The sequence below is a fragment of the Castor canadensis genome, chromosome 6 (genome assembly GCF_047511655.1).
Source record: "Castor canadensis chromosome 6, mCasCan1.hap1v2, whole genome shotgun sequence".
NCBI classification, from domain to species: domain Eukaryota; kingdom Metazoa; phylum Chordata; class Mammalia; order Rodentia; family Castoridae; genus Castor; species Castor canadensis.
In genome coordinates, this window is record NC_133391.1 from 94776109 (window position 1) to 94801082 (window position 24974).

General features: G+C 41.1%; 1 protein-coding gene and 1 long non-coding RNA gene across 9 annotated transcripts in view; one reads left to right on the top strand and one right to left on the bottom strand.

Annotated features, from left to right (window-relative positions):
• LOC141424161 (uncharacterized) overlaps window positions 1–22807 on the bottom strand; it is a 133555-nt gene extending 110748 nt beyond the window's left edge. For all 6 annotated transcript variants that reach the window (XR_012449085.1, XR_012449089.1, XR_012449086.1 and 3 more), the window contains exon 1: window positions 21992–22807. This is a non-coding gene — a long non-coding RNA (uncharacterized lncRNA). The remainder of the gene's footprint in view (window positions 1–21991) is intronic.
• Chd1 (chromodomain helicase DNA binding protein 1) overlaps window positions 1–24974 on the top strand; it is a 140784-nt gene that overhangs the window by 39727 nt on the left and 76083 nt on the right. For all 3 annotated transcript variants that reach the window (XM_074077036.1, XM_074077034.1, XM_074077035.1), the window contains exon 2: window positions 24731–24928. Coding sequence is in view for 2 of the 3 variants with exons in the window: in XM_074077034.1 (XP_073933135.1) it covers window positions 24876–24928 (53 nt within the window). In the remaining variant the exon portion in view is untranslated. The remainder of the gene's footprint in view (window positions 1–24730; window positions 24929–24974) is intronic.

The following is a 24974-nucleotide window of genomic DNA, read 5'->3' on the forward strand; positions in this document are numbered from 1 at the left end:
TTTAGAGATGGGTGGTACTTAGAGATAATCTACATCTTATACCTCCACTTTATAGAAGAGGCAACCAAATGCCTCTAGAGACTTAATGACCAGTTCCAAGACATCAATTCAAACCAAAGCTTTCATATTCTTACCTAGTGCTTGTTTCTCATAGTCTCCCAAATTCTCCTCCTCAGGGACCTAGGATTTTTGTAGATTACAAGGCTTCTACAATGAGGAATGGGTGCTGAGGGGAAGAACCTTTGCTTCCCAACTTTCTTACAATGTTCTCACATGGCAGACAGAAGGCATAAAGGCAAAAGAGGGGAATAATGCTGCTTGAAAGGATGGATTGTCACTCAGCAGGCTTACTGGATGTTCTAAGGGAACATATATATATATCTTATTACCTAGCTCACTTTATTGTAGCAATGTGGATAACAAAAGTCCTGTAAAAAAGTAAGCAGGAGAAAAGCTGTACTGCCTTCATATATCTCTGTTTGAAGAGCTTTGCTTATTATTTCCTAAGGGGTCTGGTTTTTAAGGAGTCCTAAAGTCTTGGTTGGCAACCACAGTACCCAATATGTTTACCAAGTATTAACAAAATGCAGCTGGGGTAAAAGAGTGGGATGCTGATACTCACTAGAGCAAAGCTCTTTGAAAGTCACTTTGATTAATTTACTTCTGCAGGAACTTTGACCTTCTCAGGTCACTTACTGTATCTATATGCTATGGCTGTTATCACAAAGTACCATAGACTGGATGGCTTATAAGACATAAATTAATATTCTCACAGTTCTGGAGGCTAGAAGACAGGTCAGGGTATCATTTGGGTTGGTTTCTTCTCAAGCGTCTGTCCTTGGCTGCAGATAGCTGTCTTCTCCTTGTGTCATCGCATGGGTGTTCCCTTTGTGCCCAAATTTCCTTTTTTTTTTTTTTTTTTGCAGTACTGAGGTTTGCACTTAGGGCCTACACCTTGAGCCACTCCACCAACTCTTTTTTGTGAAGGGTTTTTTCAAGATGGGGTCTTGTGAACTATTTGCTTGGGCTAGCTTCAAACGGTGATCTTCCTGATCTCTGCCTCCTGAGTAGCTAAGATTAAAGGAGTAAGCCACTCACATCCAGCAATTTTCTTCTTCTTATAAGGACACCAGTTATATTAACTAATTATATTATTAATACAATATATTAGGGCCCTCTCTAATGGTCTCATTTAAACTTACTTATCCCTTCAAGGATATTTACTCCAAATACATTCACAGTCTGAGGTACTGCAGATTAGGATTTCAACATTTTGGGGGTGGAGTGCATAATTCAATCTGTAACACTTACTTTGCAGTGAAACATGCTGCTGGCAAATGTTTAACAACCAGCTCTCCAAACAAGAAAAAAGTCCTGAATTGCAGCATTTGCTAAAATGCTCCAACCAGGGCTAATTTGAAGACATGATTCTCCTGAATGAAGAATTGGGAACAGAAAAGCAACAGCACACCACTGCATAGTATTTCTACCATGCAGATATCAATAGCCTTAAAGCATAGATGTAAATACCTCAAGGGCATATATCAAGAGTTGACAGACGTTCTGTAGAGGATCAGGTAGTATTTTCAGATTTTCTCAATTCTGTATTGTAGTTTTATATTTTTTAAAGGAGCCATGGACAAATATGTAATTGAATGGTTATATGTACCAACAAAATCTCCATGTACAGCTGGACTCTGCCTGGTGACAAGCAGTTGAAGAGATCTAGTGTTTGACTGCTTCTTTGTCATTCTTCAACCAGCATGCCTTATTTTAGCCTTACTCTTCTTCCCTACCAAGTTCTTTTGTTACTAGCAGGCACCCTACTAGTCTTCTCAGGCAAGATCAGTGGAGCAGCCGCTGATAGAACTTGCCATGCAGCTGCACTTAGTGCATTAAGCTGCCTCCATATGCAGTATTTTCAAGATCACCACAGTGGCTGACGAAGTGGCTCAAGTGGTAGAGCATCTTCCTAGCAAGTGTGAAGCCCTGAGTTCAACCCCTAGCTCCACCCTCTCCCACCCCCCAACCCCCCCCCCCCAAAAAAAAAGTATCTGCTGCAACATTCTAGTTGAGGCAATCTCTTCCCTGGCAGTCATCAACCAGTAACTATGTATAGCAATGGAACTCCACACTGGGTTGCCTGAGATTTTGTTGGATCTGCATATCAGAGTTTTTTCCTTCCTAATTGTGTTTTCTTCCCCTTTATCATTTTTCCCAATAGATGTTTTGTACTTCTCACATAATACTGTCTTTGACTGTTGGAACACCCCAATTGACAGCTGGCATAAGTAGTTGTTTAAAAAGCAGATAGTAAGTTGGTGCTATGGTCTTAATGCCTGTGTTCCTCCTAAAGACATACATTGAAATAACTTCCAGAGTCATTAATTCACCCTCATGATTGGGATCAGTGTCCTTACAAAGACACTAGAGAGCAAGCTTGTTCCTTATACCATATGAGGACATAACAGAAAGATACCAGCTATGATGAAATAGGTCCTCACCAGACACTGAATTTGCCAATGCCTTGGATCTTGGACTTTCTGGCCTCCAGAGCCATAAGAAATAAATTTCCATTGTTCATAGCCACCCAGTTTATGAAATTTTGTTATTGTAGCCCTGAACAAAGAAAAAAACAAGCAGTTTCCCCCTACACTTAACACTCACCATAGAACACTTCTGCCAACAGATGTGTGGACCAAGCAATCCTCCAGTAGACAACATCTGAGTAACCTATAATTAAAGTCAATTCTGAAACTATCTACCTGGAAAGAGTGTCTGATTCCTCAGACTAAGGGCTCAGTCCTACAACACTGCTCCATGTCAGATGCCAGTCACAAGGAGTCAATTGTCACCTGTATTTCTGAATGACCCATAACAAATTAGGTATGATGGTTAATTTTAAGAGGCAACTTGAATAAAGGAATACTGAGAAACCTGGAAAAGCATTACTTCTGGTGCATTAATAAGGGTGTTTCTAGAGAAAGTTTGCATGCAAGTCTAACTGGCCTAGGTGAGGAAGGCCATTCTGAGTAGACAGGCCCCATCCAATTGGCTTGGGGCCTAGAAAGAACAAATGAACAGAAGATGAATTTGTCTCCCCTCTCTTCTTCTGGGGCTGTGAAAACATTCATTTCCTGTCTTGGGTATCAGAAGTCTAGGTTCTCTAATTTCTGGACTCCTGAATTTACACCAGTGGCCCCATGCTTCTCAGGCTTTACAGCATCAGCTTCCCTACTTCTGAGGTATTTGGACTTGAACTAAGCCACATTACTGGCATCCCAGTTTCTCCAGTCTGCTGACAGCCTGTTCAGGGACTTGTTAGGCCCTGTAATTGAATGAGCCCAATTCCCTGATAAATTCCATCTTCTATATCTATGCATATAACCTATTAATTATGTCTTTCTGGGGAACGTGGAACTAATACACCATTTGCTAGGATGGCTCACAGAACTCAGGGAAACACTTGATACTTATAATTTATTATAAAGGATATACATATGTGCTATTTTTAGGTTTTTGGTACATGCTTTCATTGTGTAGCCCAACCTAACCTGGAACTCACCAGGTAACCCAGGCTAAACTCAGCCTCCTGAGTGCTAGGATTACAGGCACATCCACCATGCCCAGCTCTATAGAGGATATTTCAAAGCACACAGATGAACAGCCACATGAAGAAGTATGGGGGAGGGAGCAGAGAGCTCCCCTCTCTAGACATGCTACCCTTCTAGCACTTCTACATGTTTAGCAACCCAGATCTTCTCCAAAACTTGCTGACACCCACCCCTCCCTCCACCATCCGGGAGGCTGGTGGGTGTGCAGGGGGGTGAAAGTTCCAACCCTCTAATTCTGTAATCACTTGGTTTTTCTGGTAACTGGCCCAATCCTGAGGATATCTAAGGTCCCGATGCTAAGTCATCTCATCAGCATAAACTCAGAAGTTATCAAAAGGGAATATTACCATTTGGATGTGGTTTGAGCATATCCTTTGAGGGTTCCTGTATTGCAATTTAGTCCCCATTATAAGATATTAAGAGGGTAGAAACTTAATCCAACTATGGTGCTTAGAGGAATGGCCTTTGGGAAATGACTGGGATTAGATAAAGTCATTTAGGTAGAGCCCCCATGATTGGATACTGGTGGCTTTATAAGAGAGAGACCTGAAGGGACACACAGGCACAATTCCTGTCCCTTGCTATGTGGTGCTAGGTAGTGCCCCACGCTGCCTCACACTTCCAGCAAAAAGGTCATAGCCAGATGCAGACCCTTGGACATCCATAGCTGTGAGCAAAATTAATCTGCTGTCTTTATAAAGTGGCCTCAAGTATTTCTTTATAGAAATGAAAACCAGACTAATACAAGGGCTCATTATGGCTAGTATGACACTCCTAACAGTCATAAAATTCCAAGTTCTATAAAAGAAACCAAAGACAAAAACAAAATTTATTTCATATTATAGCACAAATCCAAATGGACTAAGATAGATGGCGCTTGGGATTATAATGTTGCATCACATATGATATTAGACTCCCTAGCAGAATACAGTCACCCAATTACTAAAACTTTTACAGTACTGATGTGGGAGAATATTCTGATGAAGAATGATCCAGTTGAGGCTAATCTCCAAGCAGTTCAAAATATGTGTGTACAGTGCAGTTATGCACTACATAATGACATTTCAGTCAGTGATAAACTACATGCATAATGATCATTCCACAGAGTATAGTGTAGCTGAAAAATTCCTACCTTGTGGTGAGGTTAGAGACTTTGTAAAGTAGTAGCACAATGCATTATTTATGCTTGTGGTGATGCTGCTATAAACAAACCTACTGTCCTGACAGTCGTGTAACTATATAGCTACAATAATATAAAGTACATAACTAATGATAATGATAACACATGACTATGTTTATTAACTAGTAAATGCTACTGGTTTGTATTTATTACAGTATAGTTTTTATCATTATTTTGGAGTGTACTCCTACTTAAATTCACTACTAAACACTGTGTCCTGTTTCAGTATGCCAATGACAGTGGTCAGTATTTTACAGACAGATGGAGAGGATCAGCTATAGAGTTAAATGGAACTAAGTTAGGATAGGATTTCTTAGGAACTAAGAAAGTCTGGGATTCTCCTTTCTTACTCCCTACACCCTGTGTGTGTGTGTGTGTAGGAGAGTGGAGGGTAGCACAGGGAGAATTTTGCTCTTTTCAACACTTAACACATTTTATCATATGCCTGCCCTCCAAACCACTTTTAGTCCCCATAGCATTCAAAACAAAAATTATAGCTCCTTTGTAGCCTTCACAATGAGGCTCTTCCTTTTCTTTTTAGTCTTATTTCCATCTGTGCCATTTTGCCTACTAATCTTCTTCTCATGCCAAACAAGATCATGTTTTTCACTTACCTATGACTTTTCTGCTAGACTGAATTTTTCCTTCTTTTCAGGGTGACCACGTAATTTATTGTCCAAATGTGGATATATGTGAGAGCAAAAGAGGACCCTAACAAGATGGGACAATGGGAAATCAGAAGCAAACCAGGGTAGTCCTGTGCAAACTTGTGGACAGTCACCCTAATCACTGGAGCTCAGTGATTTCCCCATCTCTGTGATATCATTGACTAACACCAGGGTACTTCAAAAGTCTTAGCTGAAACTGGTTACAATATCTCATTTCTCCTCTTCTGCTATTTTCAGAGGCAAGTACTTTTCAGCTATTTTATTTCTTAGCCGGGTACCGGTAGCTCACACCTGTAATCCTAACCACTTGGGAAGCTGACATTAGAAGGATCATGTTTTGAGGCCAGTCCCTGATAAATAGTTTGTGAGGTCCCATCTCCAAAATAACCAGAGCAAAAATGGACCGGAGATTTGGCTCAAGTGATAAGAGTGCCTGCTTCATGAATGCAAAGCCTCGAGTTCAAACCCCGGATCCCCCACAAAGGCTTTTTCTTCTGCTATAAATTCCATTTTTATTAACTGTATATGTTAGCAATTACTTCTTCATTTACATATTTTGGATATTCTCTCTTGCTTCTTGTTAAGAGAACAGGATGCTATTAAGTTAGACTACCTCTACTTCTAGTGATCCCAGTTCACCTAATTTAAGAAATGAGAGCTGCACAATTTCCACAACTGGAAGCTGAGCTTATGATAAGCTTTAGTCAGTTTCATTCAGCAGCTCCCACTCCCTTTGTCTGTGTCTCCTAGTTCTCTTCTCCTCTGTGTTGTGCTCCATTTTTAGATTGCATAAGAGGTGTGATACTTCTTGGTTTCAAAATGACACACTGGACATTAGAGGAAAAAAAGAGGTCTACTTTCTGATCTTTCACATTCAAGTAAGGAAATTTCTTTTTCTGAATTGCTAAACAAACCTCTCAGAGTTCTTTACTCCAGTCTGAGTCATATTTCCCTTCACTATTTCCTCTGGAATGAGAAATGTTATGAATTTTTGGCACAAATCTGCTCATCCACAAATTTATTAGAGTGGCAAGGAGGGGGGTTGGGGTTTCCCCAATTAAATAATTTAAGTTAATCAAGCTGACCACTCAAGTTGTACTATCTGACCACTATAGTGAGGGAAAGAGGATGGATTTTGGAGCAACAGACCCAGCTTCTACTGTGGGCATTTTGCACTCACACACTCCCTCTACTGCACCACTCCAATGATATTCCATACTTACTGAAATCAATGATAGTGTTTACAAGCTGGGTGCAGGTGGCTTACATTTGTGCCTGGGAGGTGGACATAGGAGGATCACAGTTCGAGGCCACTCTGGGGGAAAAAAAAAATTAGCAAGACCCTATCTCAAATAACAAGCCCGGTGTGGGGTGTGTGTGTGTGTGTGTGTGTGTGTGTGTGTGTGTCTGAAATGCTAGCTATGCAGGAGGGTTGTGGTCGGAGGTTAGCCCAGGCAAAATGGGCCAGAACCCATGAAAAAAGTAACTAGAGCAAAAAGTGCTGAGTGCATGGTTCAAGTGGTAGAACACTTGCTTGGCATGCACAAGGCCCTGAGTTCAACCCCCATTCTGCTATAAAAAACTTAAATAGAAATTAAAAAAAAGTGTTTACATCACGGCAACCACGAAAAAGACAACAGAATACTATGATTTTACTTCCATTCTGTAAAATTTTATGCTTCACTTGTAATTTTAATTCCTGCAAAACTTAATTTGTTTTCTCCTTTTGGCAGTAGTGGAGTTTGAACTCAGGGCTTTGTGCTTGTTAGGCAGGCATTCTACCATTTGAGCTATGCTTCCAGCCATTTGGCTCTGGCTATTTTGGAGACAGAGCCTTGCTTTGGCTGGTATCTAGATCCTCCCAGTTTGCACTTCACACCATAGCTGGGATGACAGGTGCGTGCATTATGCTCAGCCTTTTCTCCTTAAGATAGGGTATGGCAAACTTTTTGCCTGGGCTGGCGTCAAACTGCAGTTCTCCAGATCTCAGCCTCTCAGGTAGCTAGAATTATAGGCACGACCCACCTGTGTCCAGCTCAGAATTTACTTTTAACATATTCACAGCTTCTCCAAATGTTTTATTGTAACAGTTTATCAGGGAGCTTACCCACTAGTAAGGGAAAAAATGGTAAACAAGTAAGACAAGTAAAATAAGGTACTTGTAAATCGTCACCATTAATTTGAAGGAAATAAACAGGGTAACTAGAAAAGTAAAAGGAAGTTCTCTCTAAGGAAGTGACACCTGGCCTGAGACCTAAAGGATGTCAAAAAGCCCCACTTGGGAAGATCTAAGGGAAGCACTGGAGGCATAGAAACAACCAAAGCAAAAGCCTGCAAGTGGAGAACAATCTAGCAGGACTGGGGACAGAAAGGAAGCCAACTGGCTGGAACATAATGAGTAGGGGAGAAAGAAAGGGGTAGGACTGGAGAGTCAGAATACAGTGAGATCATGCAGGCTCCTCTAAGACTCCATAGAAAGGAGGTGGATTTTTCGGAGTGTTAAGCACTGAAGCAATGTGATTGTTTGAAGTCTTTAAAACTCCCCTCTGGTTTTTATATTGAGAGTGAGGTGGTGTGAAATGCAGGGCAAAAAAAATGGAAGTATAAAAAACAGGCAGGATTCTATTGCCATATTCTTCTGTATAACATTTCCTCTGAACTACTGTCTTTATCTTATATTTTTTTAAAGAAGTTTGAATAGTTTCGAAAATGCTTAATTAGCTTATTAATGTACCTATTCTCATTTAAAATTAGATATTGATTTACCTATGAATGCCTATAGATCATCAAACTTGAACAAAATAATTATACTAATTTTCCCTTCTCTTCAAGTACAACTGTCTTGGCTAATAATTTTTCATGAATCATCTCCATCCTCTCTGGAAGTCTCGTTACTGACATGCATGAAATGATAGTTTTGCACAATTTTTATTTACATTTCTCTAGTTAAAGTGATATTAGCTAGTCAGAGGTAAAAATTAGGTGACCTACAACAAAAAAATAAAGAAACCATAAAATAAGAAAGTCATAAATCATAAAATCAAAATAACTTAATTTTTTTTAAAAAAACGTTTTTGCCTTATAACTATTTTTTTTCTTCAGTACTGAGGATTGAACTTAAGGCCTAAACCTTGATCCACTGCATCAGCCCTTTTTTGTGATGATTTTTTTTCAAGATAGGGTCTCGCCGAACTATTTGCCCAGCCTGGCTTCAAACCGAGATCCTCCTTATCTGTGCCTCCTGAGAAGCTAGGATTACAGACGTAAGCCACCAGCACCTGGCTTTATCAAAACTATTATACTAAATCTCCTCCTACAAATTTCAGGTACTTAAAAAATTAAGGTCTACCGAAAACTTAAAACCCAAAGAGAAACAGAGAACCCTCTAGTCAAATGAACGTTCTTCTTTCTCAAATTCAAAAATTTGAAAAAATAAATGAATCAAAAATTAAAAATAATAATTAGTACATGAGTGGTCACTGAACCTATAATCAACTCAGCTTCTGAAACAGTTGGACTGGTTGGCTAGTTAATTCTAAGATTCTTAGTCTTATTTATTTTTTCAGTTCTGGGGACTGAACTCAAGACTTTACACTATACCACTTGAGTCAGGTCCTCAGTTCAACTCAACTTCTCATTTGCTATTCTCCAGTCATATCTGCCTCTTTCAGTTCTTTACATTGGGCAAGCCCACTTACCCTTGTTCATCCAGTGGGCTCCTTCTCATTCTTCTAGATGTAGCATAAAGGAAGACTTCTTGGACTACCCTCCTCCTCTTTCCATTTAAATGTTTCTCTTTTCTCTTTCTGAGATTACCCTGTCTTTCCTTTACTAAATCTATCCCAGTTTATAATCATATTTCCTTGTTCATCTTTCTCCCCCATCCTTCTAACTAGAATGTCAATTATAAGTGAGAAAAATCCTTCTTTAATATCGTTTTCCTAGTACCTAACTAGAAGTTGGGGCTACACAAGAGCATCCAGGAAATAATAAACACTGAAACCTGTAGACTAAATATAAAATTTAACTAGCTCAACTAGAGCATATACTAAGACCAACAAGAATGAGGTGGTATATAATAAGCTCTTGAAATCTTACAAAGCATGAGCTAATTGAAGTACTTCCTAACCAGTTATTATAAAATCTGGGTATACTTGATTTGGTCCATTGGAGCCACTCCTGAGAAGAGATACTGAGGTTCCTCATTTCTGGCTGGTGACAGTTCTTTTGTATTGGAGGATGTGATGTGCTTGAAGAATTGAGGAGTATGTTGTCTGGGTCCATTGCAGACTTTTGGCTTTTATGGCATGCAACTGCTTTACTATGAAGGACTGTCTGCCAGATTCCTTTTGTATTTAGCTAATGTTGAAGATTTTAATGGGTCAGGTTTCACCTTAAATTGTCAATTCATCTGGATTTCTGTTTCTTAGCAACAGCTGGGACTCTATCCATCCATATTGTTCTGTTTCAGCCTCAAAGTAAACAAGAGAATAAGGGCATGGCAGCTTGCCCCTTTGTAATATCTTTATACACAATGCATTCCAGTACTAGAGACTATTGATAGACAATGTGAGGTATCATCATATCTCCATGAGACGGGGAAAGGAATGGACAGTAGAAAATGTTTTAGAGGGAGTTGAGGAATTGGAGTTCCTTAATATCATTTGCTCTTTCTTGTAGGCCTGATTCCCACTGCTAAGATTTCTACCTTCTTGTATTTAGTGTAGCAACTTTGGTGTTTATAAACAATTTGGTAAAAAGTTATGTTTAATTCAACATGCCCCTTGACTAATATCTTGGTCTGGTCTTACCTTCTGTAAGTTACAGAACTTACAGAACTGTAAGTTCAGAAGTGGCAGAACTTCTGCCTGTAAGTTACAGGCAGAAATGGCATCTAATAACTGTCAAACTGGTCAAATTCCTACTTTCATCTAAGAATCCTATTTAGAATGTCTGTCTTCTCTTACATACTTTTCAAGACTCTATATGCAGCAACCCATACATCTGACATTTTTAAGCACATGGTTACCAAGTTCTCCAATAGTCTACTCAAGTGACTATAGTCTGAATTCTAAAATACCCTTGGAGAAAGCCTGGGTAAGAGATTCACTACTGCATAATACATGCTAAATTCTTATCTTATAGTGTGGGAAGTCTGTTACTCCCTACCTCACCTTGATTTTGCCAGTTTTAGTTTCTCTATGGTTTGTATTTGCAACCCCTCTCTAGTCAACCTAGGGTCTTGTGGTTGCAATTGGCTAAAGTTCACTCAAGCTAGCTTAAGCAAAGACAGGAAATTTTATTATAAGGATAAGTTATGATAAATAAATCAAAGACAGGGAGCAGACTCAGACTTCTCAAGGGACTGAGATCAGAAACTGAAAAGCTATCAGTGACCAAGGCAGCTATTATAGCTGGTATGTGCCTCATAAAAGGACAGATTCTGGAGTCAAACTGCCTGGGTTTTATTCAGCTTCCACAAGTACTTTATGCAAGCTTCTGGGTTTCCATACTAGTAGAATAGTGAGTAGCAGATCTATAGCACTTACAACCCTGAGTTAAAAATTATTCTTCAACATAGCTCTTGGATTCGCCATTCATATACTACTTGCTACCAAACAAGCCAGCCCAAGGTTACATGTTTTCAGTTCAAATGGTCAGCAGTCTGGTAAACTTCTCTCAGTCCTAATTTTAAATTCTCAGGACAATCTGATTGATCCAGATAGGATCACTTAACTAAAGCTAAAAGTGTTAGGTCACCTAATACATACAGCAGCTGAGGCCCACATCTACAAGTGTATGACATTTTTCAGTCATAGCAGAACATGAATTAAGGCTAATTTTTTTATAGTTTTCTATACTTCTGTAAAGTCTATAGATCTCTTCTGTTGTCACAGTTCCCAAATAAGCAACTTTCTGAATGTCATATAACTACTAATGATGGATCTATGGTTCAAAAATAAGTCTGGCTCTAACTCAGACATTTCTTTTCACTAAACAATGCGTTAGAGTTGTTTATAATTATTGAGCATATATTAGGTAGCTGACCCTGCATTTAGAACAAAATTTTAAGTAATGAAAAAAAAAAAACTGGCTTTTCTGGGTTTTTTTCTTAGTTTTTAAAAAATCAAGGCATTGTATATACAAAAGTTTACAAAGTGTAAATGTGCAGCTTAAACTTTTCATGCATAAATGCTCACACACTACCACTCAGACCAAGATACAGAACATTTCTATTTCTTCCCAAGACACCCTTGTGCCCCTAAAAGTCCATACCAACCCCAGGGAGGTAACCATTTTCCTGAGTACTATCTTGTAAGTTACTTTTTTTTTTTTTTTCCCAGTACTGGGGCTTGAACTCAGGGCCTACACCCTGAGCCACTCCATCAGCCCTTTTTTTTGTGAAGGGTATTTTCAAGATAGAGTCTCATGAACTATTTGCCCAGGCTGGCTTCTAACTGTGATCCTCCTGATCTCTGCCTCCTGAGTAGCTAGGATTACAGGCGGCAAGTTACTTTTGTATCTGTTTCACTCAACACAATGCCTGTGACATTCACCCATGTTATTGTGTGTAGCACTTTCTTTTTTTTATTGCTGGGTAATATTCTATTGTATATCTATACTTTACTTTGTTCCAGTTTGAGGCTATAATGAACCAAATGGCTACAACATTCTTAACAGAACTTTTAAAAGACACATGTATTTATTTTGTTGAGTATACTTTTAAGAGTGAAATTGCTGAATTATAAGGTGGCCATAAGTTTATGTATAAGGGATACTGCCTATCAATTTTCTAAAGCAGTTGTAACCAATTTACACCTTCACCAGCAATAAGATTTTCCATTGCGCTCTCTCTCGATCCTATATTGTGTGTGTGTGTGTGTGTGTGTAAATACATATATTTCTTTATTTGGCGGTACTGGGGCTTGAACTCAGGGCCTCATGCAGGCCAGGCTAGCACTAGTGGAGTGACTCCTACTTGAGTCACTCCACTAGTCCTAATAATTTATTTTTTTATAAGGGAAATAACATTGTAATCAGTGTATTATGTTATTCCCATATCTTAGTTCTGGGAAATGTATTTTACTTGAGGCCCAGCCCTCTTTTGGTTTTTTGGTTGCTACTTACAAGCCTTGACTGGTTTAGGTTAAGTTGTGAGGTAGAGTAGATGTTATTCACTAGCACCTCTTCAAACCACAATCTTCTTTTGTTAAAATACTACCTAGTTTGCAATCCTGCAGCAGGGGATCTCAACAGGGACACTACTGTCATGTTAAGCCAGATGATACTTTGTTGAAGGAAGGAGATAGCTGTCTGGTGCCTCAAACTATTTATAATACAAGAGTAGCATCAAGGCCCTGAAACTCATTCATTGTCACAACCACAGATGTTTCCAGATTTTTCCAAATATCCCATGTGGAGCAAAATTCCTCCTCAAACTTTCATCAAGAATCACAATTGGGCAGGCACCAGAGGCTCACGCCTATAATCCTAGCTACTAAGGAGGCAGAGATCAGGAGGATCACTGTTTGAAGCAACTTGGGCAAACAGTTCCTGAGACCCTATCTCAAAAAAAAAATCCACCACAAAATGGGCTGGTGGAATGGCTCCAGGTGCAGAACCTGAGTTCAAATCCTAGCACTGCAAACAAGACAAAACAAAACAAAAACAAAAACAAAAGCACAAAACTGGGCCAGGTAGTAGTAGCTCACACCTATTACTCTAGCTACTTGGGAGGCTGAGATTGTGAGGATTGTGATTAGAGGCTAGCCTGGGGGAGGGGGTGTGAGTTTGTGAGACTCCAACTCAATGGGAAAAACCCTGGAGGTATGGCTAGAGCAACAGAATGCCTGCTTTATAAGTACAAAGCCCTGAATTCAAACCCCAACCCTGTCCCTTCCATACACCAAACACACACACACAATTCCCTTAAAGGAAAAGATGGGTGTGGTGGTGCATGCCTGTCATGCCAGCTACAGAAGGAAGCATAAAATAGGAAGATCATGGTCCAGGCTGCCCTGAGAAAATTAAGGGAAACATTGAGACCCTATCTCAAATGTTAATAGAGTAAAAAGGACTGTTAGTGTGGCTCAAGCACCTGCTTACCAAGCACAAAGTTCTGAGTTTGAACTCTAGTACTGCCAAAATAAAAGGAAAGAATCACTGTGGCTGGGTGTGGGGACTCACGCCTGTAATTCAAGCTACTGAAGTGAGTGTGTGTATACACGTGTGCGTGTGGGGAAAATAGGGAGGACTAAGGCTCAAGGCTAGCCCCCAGGAAAAGAGTTGGCAAGATCCCATCTCAACAAAACTAAGCCAAGCACAGTGCCATGAGCCTGAGATAACAGTTACTTAGAGATGCTATAAGTATAAGCCTCATGGTCTGAGGCTGGCCAGGGCAACACCACAGGGCCTTACCTGAAAAATAAGTGAAGAAAAGGCTTGGGGGCATGGCTCAAATGGTAGAGAACTTGCCTAGCAATCAGGAGGCTCTGAGTTCAAACCCCAGTACTGAAAAAAGAACCACATTTTGTGAGTGTCCTAGCATCTATCCATTTAATCTAAACAAAATATTGTATGAGTCAATGTAGTGTTAATAGGAGATGTAAATTATTTTCAACACCAATGGCATATTGGAATCACTTTGGAGAGCTTTTAAAGAAAGTATACATACCAAGGCGTAACCTCAGAACAATGGAATAGACTCTAGAGATGGGGCTGGAGCATTTTGTTACAAAGATTCTGAGGTAATTCTAAATTTTGGTATAGGTGAGAACTACCCACTAAAATATTACACTTTCCAGAAATATATGTGGTAAAGTAGATTTCTACCAATGATTTTTCAAGCATTAGTGGAAGATAAGACACATATTTGGGGGCTGGCTCTCAGAAACTCTTAAACTATACCAATTAAGTGACCACCCATAACTCAAAACTATAAACAATATTATCTATTGTTCAGTTCCTGATTTAAAAAAACAGAGCCAGGCACCGGTGGCTCATGCCTGTAATCCTAGCTACTCAGGAGGTAGAGATCAGGAGGATCGTGGTTCAAAGACAACCCAGACAAAATAGTTCACAAGACATTTTCTTTAAAAAGAAATCCATCATAAAAAAAAGGGCCGGTGGAGTGGCACAAGGTATAGGCCCCGAGTTCAAACTCCAGGACTGCAAAAAAAAAAAAAAAGAAAAAATATAGAAAATGTTTTTTTCACAAATCAGACAAAATATTCAGGTTCATTTTTTTGAATGATTAATATGTGCTAATCATTCTAGTTAATTCTTATAGCCAACTCTTTTATATATTCAACCTCTATCTCAAAAGAATATTACCCATGGGTATGGCAGTGCCCTAGGGAGGTGAGACAGGAGCATTGTCAGTTGAGAGCAGACCCTGGAAAGATAGCAAGACCCTGTCTCAAGGCGAAAAACAAAAAGGGTATTTCCTATTGTCTTTGGAACACCTTAACTCTTTCACCAAAGCAAACAAAAATCCTCAAAGACCTCAAAAAACAAACCAAAAAATCCTCTTCACTCCCAAGTCAAAGTCAAATCCTCAGTGAAACTTTGACTTGATTGTATTTCAAACTGCTTTCTGAACACATTACTCAAAAAAAAGTCCTCGCTAAATTAACTGATGACCATCTGTCACTAAATCCGATGGATATTTTTCAGGCCTTGTTTCACAGGATTTCTCAATAGCATTTAACACTGTGGCATACTCCTTCTTTGCAGCACTCATTAATTTGTCTTCAATAGCACAACACTCTTCTGGCAACTACAGTTCCTCTTTATTCAGCTCATCTTTCTCTACTCAGCCAAAATGGAATTAAAATCCTTCAACACCCCTGAGTTGTTTACTGCATGTATGCTTAAGACTTAAATTTTTCCCTACATAATTATCAGCTTTTATTTTCAGTCTCGATTTAACTTCTCAGGTACATACTTCTATATATAAGCCTCTTGGATAATTCAAAGGCATCAGAAACTCAGTAAGTACTAAACCAAACTATCTCCCCACCTACCCATTTCCAAATACCATAGTATTCAAGTGAGTATATACCTTTGGCTGCAAATGTCCAAGTTTCTACTTCCTCCTAACCTTAAATCCAACCCCATCAAGTCTTGTCTACTTTCCCCCTTAAATTTATCTCTTTACCTCCATTATATTACCCTGGTCCCAACATGCCATTTCTAAGCTTCTTCTTATTATTATTATTGTTTTTTTAATCTGTGAACACCTCCTAACTAATCTGGAAATATTTTATCTACATTTATATATTTCAAATCTTCCTTTGGGATTAAGGGTTAGATTTTCAATTTGGCAATTCTACTGAGTTGCCACCCAGCTTAGAAAAATACCATTTTCTCAAAGAATCTACTTCTTTTTCTAGTGTCTGGGTCCTGAACAACCCAGTACCTATGTAGACCTTCTTACTCAGTTATTTGTTCCAACAGCACCATGCTTCTTTTTTTTATCTTTTCGAGAAATGGGGTCTTGCTATATAGCCCCGGCTGGCCTCAAACTTGCAGTCTTCCTGCCTCAGCCTCCCCAGGGTTAGGATTATAGACAAGCACCATATTACCTAGTATTACCATGTTTCTTACAGTCCCTTATAGATAGGGTGACAACATAATCTACCATCCAAAGCACTTTTTGTTGTTGTTGGCAGTACTGGGGTTTGAACTCAGTATCTTGAACTTGCTAAACAGGTGCTCTACCACTTGAGCCATGCCTCCAGTCCCCAAGCTCTTCTCACAGACAAAGCACACTTCTCAGAGTAAGGTCTGTTCTTGGCAAACTGGGAAGTGTGACATGATGTCTCTGACCCCAGAATTTCTGCTGACATTTCTTTTATCCAGGAAGAATCTCCTCAGAACCCTCTTTTGCCTATCTAATTCACACTAATTCTTTACTTCTCAGATCATGTCATTTCTTTAGAGAAGCCTTTCCTCACTAATGTTTTCTTAATTATAGATTCTCACAGGACTATGTATTTCTTCATACTACTTTTCAGTTGTGATTTCACGATATGACTTTTCCTGCATCGGACTTTAACTTTTTTGTGTGTGTGGTACTGGGGCTTGAACTCAAGGCCTTCACCTTGAGCCACTCCACCAGCTCTATTTTTGTGAAGGGTTTTTCCAGATAGGGTCTCTTGAACTATTTGCCTGTACTGGTTTTGAACCGAGATCCTCCTGATCTCTGCCTCCTAAGAAGCTAGGATTACAGGCGTGAGCCACTGGTGCCCAGCTTGAACTTTTTTTTTTGTGGTACAGGGGTTTGAACTCGGGGCCTATACCTTGAGCCACTCCACCAGCCCTTTTTGTGATGATTTTTTTCAAGATAGAATCTCACGGCTCTATTTGCCCAGGCTGGCTTCGAACTGCAATCCAGCCTGGGCAAATAGATCTGCAAGACTTTAACTCTTAAAGTATCTGTTTTTGCTATTTTAACTCTCTATCCCTTAGCAGAATTTATGCAATAAATTCTTACATATTTACTGAATGACTGTCAATATAATGCACTTGGGACACAAAGAATCTTCATGCTAAGGGATCACATAATGTAGTATGAAAACAAACGTTATAATGACAATAAAATGATGCACTCACTGCACTGATACAACACTCAATTTTGTGCCCTAAAAGAGAGATCGGAGCTGCCAGACAGGTCTCAGATAGTGTCAGTACAATTTTATCAGAGTACTCAACAGTTCTTGATGATTTACTTAAACCTACAAGGGACTGATCCAGAAGATGATTAGCTATATCCATTTACAATGAGAGATACCTTTTCAATGACCTGAAATAGTGTGGATAGTGTCAAATGTCTACAAGGAAAGATGGGAGGCAATGCTGGAGTCAGATGTGAAAGGACACAGTAATTAAAATATTAAGTATTTGTGATATTTGCATACCTGTGCTTATATTATTTATGTAATCAAATACATTTATACACATTAGCAGTGTGTGTGTGTGTGATTTCACGTTTGAATGGGAACTGAAAGGTGAGTGGAAAGAAAAGATTTAGAGAAAACAAGGGCCCAAACTAAGCACTGTAGTAGGAATTTAGAAGGATAAGCAAAATTCTGAGACAAAATGGTCTTTGGATAGCAGCAAATAAAAGGTGAAAGGAAGGAGTGAACAGGAAGCCAATTTGATATTTAGAGGTTAGCTATTTAAGTTGTCTTTTCTTCTTACTCTGTGTGTGTACTTAGAAATAGCATCTATGTATACAATCACTGCTTACCACTGTTTCTTAGTATTATCTCTAAGAACTTCTATTTGAAATTTTATTGCGATTCAACAATGGGTGATGGGAGCAAATATGACTAAATAAATGTATACATACATAAATGTGTGTATGAAAATAGCATAATGAAACCAACTAAAAACTAAAAAAAGATGGGGGAGTATGAATAAGTACTACAGGCAGTGAACTTGATAAAAATACATTATTTACAAGAAACCCTTTTGTACAATATATGCTAGTAAAAAAAAAATACTTTAAAAACTTTATTAGTGAAGAGCTGCATGCGTGCAAGCCTGCAGTACCAGCTATTCAGGGGGCTGACGCCAGAGGATCACTTGAGTCCAGGATTGAAGGCCAGGTGGCCAACATGGCAAGGCCTTCTCTGCTTAAAAAAAAAAAAAAAAAAAAATCTGTCAAGATCCCCAATCACCGTGGCCAAAAATAAGGTGGATGAGCTGTGCTGGATATCAGAACAATCTGGGAAATTTTTCCCAATGTTACCTAGGGTCAGGCACCAGTGGCTCATGCCTATAATCCTAGTTACTCAGCAGGAAGAGAGCAGAAGGATTATGGTTTAAAGTAAGCCCCAGGCAAATAGTTCAAGAGACCCTGTCTTGAAAATAGCCAACACAAAACAGGGCTGGTGGAGTGGCTAAAGGGGTAGAGTACCTGCCTAGTGAGCGTGAGGCTCCAAGTTCAAACCCCAGTACCACAAAAACATTTGTTACCTAGGTCCTAGAAATTCTGCCTATCAGAAAGAGGAAGAATGGGAGTGTCAGGCAATGATGTAGTTAGGGAAAAAATTCCAGATAACTGAGTAATACCTTCTGCCCAACACTGGAAACCTTAACTCCAATCCTTAATTCTTATGATCAGGAAAACAGAAAATGTACAGTAAATCTTCACTACGAGATAACTTAAAATTTCAGGGGTTCTGCCAGTGGACTTTGTATATTTAAGAATCGTATTTGGAAAAAAATCTTCCTCTGTTGGGGAAAGACATAGAGGATGATGTCACAGGTTGATTCTATGCTACAGATGCTCCTGACTTAAAATTAAGTAAAATCCCAACATACGCATCCCAAGTCAAAAACACCCTAATTCAAAAAAAGTACATTTAGGGTTGGAGGTTTGGGTCAAGTAGTAGAGCTTGGCTAGGTCAAACCTCAGTACCACAAAAACAACAAAAATGCATTTAACACACCTAACCTACTGAAAATCATAGCTAAGCTACATAGTATGCTAGAATATGGGTTGTCTACTTTGTGATCATATGGCTGACTGGGAGCCACAGGTCACTGCCACCACTAAGCATTGTTAAAGAACATTCTACTTCTTATCCTTAGCCCAGGAAAAGATCAAAATTCATAATTTGACACAATTTCTACTGAGAGTATATCATTTTCACACCATGTTAGAGTTGAAAGAAAAACTGCTAGGTGAACCATCTTTAGCTGGGAATTATATATATTTTAATACTAAGTGTTTTAGTGCTACTCATATACACATCTTTTAGGTCACAAGAAGATAATTACAGAACTTAAATCCTATCTTGGCATCCAAAAAATTAGCAGAATGGCAAGTTACCATTCTCTATAGGTTACATATTTCACTGTGCTGGAAAGTGTTTCTTAGTCTATCCCTACTTAAGGATCCTGTGATAGTCAGTTTTATATCACTATGACCAACTGAGAAAATCATCTTAAAAGAGGAACGCTTTATTTTGGGTTGCTGGTTCAGAGGTTATAGTCCATAGTCAGTTGGCTGCAATGTTTCTGGGCTTGTAGTGAGGAAGAGCATCATGGCAGAAGGGATGGTGGAGCAAAGTTGCTCACTTCATGGCAGCCAGGACACAGAACTAACAGGAAGGGGCCAGCTAAGCTATGCCCTTCAAAGACATCCCACCCCTGGCAACAAGCCACTTCCTCCAATGAGGTCTGACCTACAAAAGTTCCACACCTCACAAGTCAAATTTTGAATCCATTAAAGCATTAAACCATGATGTAACTGTCTTTGGAAATGACCTCTCTCACACACAGAAGTGTGTTTTACTAATTTCCTAGGTGTCTACATTTATAATTATCACTAATAGACTATGTCAGAAGGATGAAAAAATGCTGTTACATTCCATAAATGTAATATTCTTCTCAAGGAATGTGAAATTAAATAGTAAAGCCCTCCTTATTGATGTTAATTTTTTGGGATTTTTGCTATTTACAGGTTTAGATGATCATTGTTTGGCTATTGCTTTTTGGAACCAGTAAGAGATAAGGACATTTTACTCAAACAAAGTGAAACTGAGAATGTAATTATGCAGATACAAATCACCCCCAAAATATTTTTTGCACTACCAGTTGGCTTACAAAAACAAACAAAAAACTGAACAAGCAAGATTGTTGTGTATTTTTCAGCATTCTTAAGTCATTTAAAAATTCTTCAGAGCAATAAAATGTGACTTTACTCAAAATATAAATCTCCAAGTTTCATTATTTTATTATAAATTTAAGCAAGATTGTTTCTACAAAAAAATAGTTGTAGAGTTCTTCTATATAGACTAGCATGAGAGGCACAATGAGTAGTTTGAATGGTTTGACATGTGCTGTTGGAAAACATGTAAAACGTGTCTACATGGTCATTCTTTTTCTAAGTCAGTGACAAAACAGAATATAGCAATACTTGTGGACTTCATTATCTGAATCATATTTCTGATTATAAAATAACTTAGTAGCCATAGTTAACTTTTATGTGGCTTTTACTTTTTATTTACCACTCTAATTTAAAAAAAGAGGACTAAGAGTGTCCCTTCATTAAGGCTTAGTATTAAAATTACCACTTATTAGGTACTTAGGAGATTTTTATGATCTTACTATTCTCACAACCCAGCATTAAAGCTATTATTCAATACCTAAGAGAAAAAAGTAAAAGAGCCTGACCATAGAAAGGATGGTAATGTTCCATTTTCTGTCACTATTCAGACACGTTTCATGTATAGGATATATACACCTTCTCCCATTTCCCCAGGGTTTGAATATACCCGTGAATATAATAAAATACATAAATTTGGAGGTATATTTTGAGAATTCCTTCAAGACTTTGGATTAAATTGTTTAAGTATTTCCCTATATGGGAAAAGTATGGCAATGAAATTCATTTGACTTGGAAGATGGGTCTTTACACCAAATCAAATTTGAGAATAGATTAGAGAGCTTTAAAGAATTAAAGTGGGAGTGGTGGTGCACTCCTGTAATCCCAGCTATTAGGGATTAGGCAGGAGGACCTTGAATTCCATGCTATCCCAGGCAAAGGTAGCTGAGACCCTGTTGCAAAAACAAAATAAAAGCAAAAGAGTTGGTGGTTTAGCTCAAGTGGTAAAGAAAAAAAATTAACTAACTGTGAAGGTGGCTCGTATTTGTGATCTCAGTATTTGGGAGGCTGAAGCAGGAAGGCTTCTGGTTCCCGGCAAGCCTGGGCCACATAGTAAGACCTGGTCTCGAGGGAGTTAAAAAAAAAAAAAAAGACCAATATTGGCGTCTAAGATAATTTTGATTAAAATAAACAAACAAACAAACTGAAGCAGGACATGACCTTGCTTGGAGGCTTGAAAAGATAGTGTTTCCAACACAAGGAAAGGGTTATAACTGAGGCCTACAGAAAGTTATGAAACTGTCAACTAAATTGCAGCAAGTAAAACTGTCACAGTTGCTGACGTCCCTGGAGAACCTTTTTGTTGTTGTTGCAATTCGGCGCCGCACCCTTTCAACCCGCCCTCCAGTTACAGACCTAGAAAGGAAAGGTTGTAAAAATCCTTTCCGAACCAGGCATGGGCCACCCACAAATAAATCGAGAGCGTCACGAGAGGTCAACAACTAGAACTCTATTTTCTTTCCTTCTCTTCAGGTGTCCCGCCCAGGCAGGGCATCACCCCCGAGGGACGCAAGTCCCTCAAGCGTGGGAAGCGGCGGGAGGCGACACAGCCGCCCATCAGCTGGGTCCCCAGGCTGCCTGGTGGGACGCAGCAACTCCCGCCCGGGCCCGCACAGTGGGGCTCGGGCCGGCGAAGAGCCCTTAGCAGTACGGGCCTAGGCCAGGGCCACCCTACCCTACATGCGACCTGGCCCCTTCGTCTCGTCCAGCCCGGTCCTTTCCGCGCTTCCCCGAGTCCCAACGCAGACGGTCTCCAACCTCTTCCCACCCCTGCTTCTCCCTGGTTGCGTCTCAGTCTCTCCACCACGACGTCCTTGCGCAACAGCCCGAGTGACAGCACTGCTCATACCCGCACGGAGCGAGCCTGCAGCTTCCACTTCCCGGAATTCGACGCCTGGCCGCTGAGGGCGGGCACCCGAGCTACAACCAGCGGGCCACAGCCTCGGCCAGAGTCCGGCGGCTTCCGCGCAGGAGACGCGCACGCTCCGCCTGAGCGCGTGCGTGCGCGCGCCCCGCCGTCCGCCACGCCCGGGCACCAATCGATTTTCCTTAACTCCTATGACTCCACGACGTAGTCCCTCCTACCGCTTGCGCGCCGGTAGCCAGGGTTCAACGTGCGCGCGCGCGCGCCTGCCCGCCCGCCTCGCGCGCTGTGGGGAAGGGGAGTGAGCGGAGGCGCTTACGTCGCGCGGGAGGCGGAGGCGACGGCAACCTCGGTGGCGGCGGCGGCGGCTACGACGAAGACGGTTGCGCTCGTTCGCTTGCTCGCTTGGCGTCATGGCGGCTGCCGGGGGCCGATAAGCATCGGGAGCGGGAGCGCGCGCGGCGGCGGCGGCGAAGACGACAACGACTCGTTACTTCTCGCTCTTGCTGCCCTCGCCTTTGGTGCTTCAATAATGAATTGATTGTTGGATCCACTCCGCCGGGGATCGCGCGTTGGTACCGCGGACCGGGGCTTCCCTTTCCCCCTCCCCCTCCGGACTCCTGCTTACCCCGAGACTCCCCAGAGCCCGAGGACTTGGTGGCAAAGATCGCGGGCCCCAGCGCGGGGGAGGCCGCCGATCCGAGCCGGCTCCCCGCGAGCCGGCTTCCTCTGCCCCGCCAAGCCCGCGCGTCCGCCGGTAAGAAAGGGGGCGGCGGGCGGGTCAGGATGTGGCGGGGAGCACCAGAGCCCGCCGGGCGGAGGGAGGGCGGGGGCGGCGGCGGCGCGGTGCCCCGGCGGCGGCCCGGAGGCCGGGCGAAGGCCGGGTTTGCTCCGCGAGGGCCGGCGGCGGGCGGGCCCGGCGCTCAGGGGGCGTGTGAGCGGCTAACACGGGCGGGTGACCGCGGAGCGCATCCTTGCTCTGACGGCCTCGGCTCGGGCTTCCTGGGCTCGAGGCCGGCCTGCCGCCAGGGGAGAGCCGGGGTGGCGAGTAGTCGGCCCCCGCGTCTGTCCTGCTGAAGCCCGGGCACCCAGCACGTGGGGAGCGGCGCGAAGGGGGAGGGGGCGGCGGCTTGGCGAGCCTGGGAGGGCGCGGGGCGGGTCTGCGGGAAGTTTGAGGCGGGAAGGAAGGTTGGGACCGGGATGGAGTCCTGTAGGGAGAAGGGAGAGGTACCAGGGGGAGGCCACGGGGGACGGGTGAGAGAGTATGGGTTTAAACCCCTTTTGAGGGTAGCCTCACAAACTTAGGAGCAAAACAACTGTTCAGATGGAGGTAGCAAGGATTGAAGGAGTTTGACGACTTGGGGAAAGAGACATTGTTGAGACGCACTAGAGACAGCGGATAGCCCCCGGGGCTCGGAGCTGAACTTAGGTCTGCGAAGGATCTCCGAAGTCTTGCCCGGAGAAAGGAGGTGGACGGGGGAGGAAGTTACAACGCACAGAGAAAGCCATTTTGAGAGGCGAAAGGAAGGTGAAAGGGAGAGAACTGAAAAGAACACTGAACTTTCTTAGTGAACACTTCGGGCAAGAAGCAGCTTCTTAGAGCATTGGAATTCTTAGTAAAGCTCTTTGATTAGGGATGGAATTAATATCTAACATGACGAATAACTGTTGAGTACAGTGGTTACTTTTGAAGTAACCTGTTCCTGCAGGGGGTCTGTGGGCCTGAGGTCTGGAGAATTAACATCCTGATCCAGATGCACTTTGCTGTGGTTGAGTTGGCAGCAGCCTGTTTACTTCCCTCTTTGTGGAGTGGAAATAATCATAGGAGTGAATTCTTTTTGCCGAGATCGGAGGACAACTGTTCTCATTCGGCTGTCTCGGTACTTTCTGGCTGGGGAAGGATCTGACGTCTCCTTCCCCCGCTTCTTCCTCTCCCTCCCCTGCTAGAGATCTCCTTTGTTTATTCGTGGATGGCTTGTAGGTGACTCTCTAGTGTTGTGCTGAAATTTTGAGAGGTGGAAATACTGTCTTGGCCCATTTTTTTTAAACCGCACATTTCTTACTTTAAAAATCAGATATTTAATCTCTATTGCCTTTTTATTTTTTTTCATGGAACCTCTTTTAGTTCAAACTGGTTAAGTACTTTTTTTTCTTTCTACTGTTGGTTTACCTGCTAAAGAACACGTTTATTTGACCTGTACATTTTTACTAAGCTTATATGATATCTTTTATTCTACTGTTCTTCTCATGTGAGCATATTCAAAACTTTCCATCACTCGAGTGTATGAAGTTCTTGGTGATAGGATTTTATAGGAATTAGAACCTCATTAAGCATAATCTTCGTGTGTCCCTTCATTTATTTGCCCAAGTTACCCAATAAGACTCCTTTTTCTTCTCTTGATATATGTATAGTTTACCTGGTACCAGTGTTCTTTAGTAGTAAGTGTATGTAAATATTGCTACACAGTGACAATTAGTCTGTAAAAGTTTTATCACTCCAAGGTATTTAAATTCCTTCTGTCCAAACTGTATTAACAGTGTATGCTAAATTCTAAGAATCAGGAATGTAATTAATGGAAGTGTAGATATTTTAAGTAAAAGGCCTTCACCCTCCCTACTACCTCTAGTCTAATAGGCCAAAGTCGATTTCTACAAGTTTTAAACAGGGCTTCCTTATCTTTTTTCCTGCAGGAAATATTCTTACTGTTAATATATTTTCCTTAGGTGAATCGAAGACAGTCCTAGGAAACCTGTGAATGTTGAAGAAAAATTCATTTGAATTTTTGATATTCAAGAAGGAGTCAGTATTTATATTCATCTTTTAAACTGGGAAGATTTACATTTTATTTTAAAACTTCTTGATTTTACAATGAATGGACACAGTGATGAAGAAAGTGTTAGAAACAGTAGTGGAGAATCAAGGTAAGCAAGCACTTTATTGTCAGCTGTTTATTTGAGAATTGAAAAC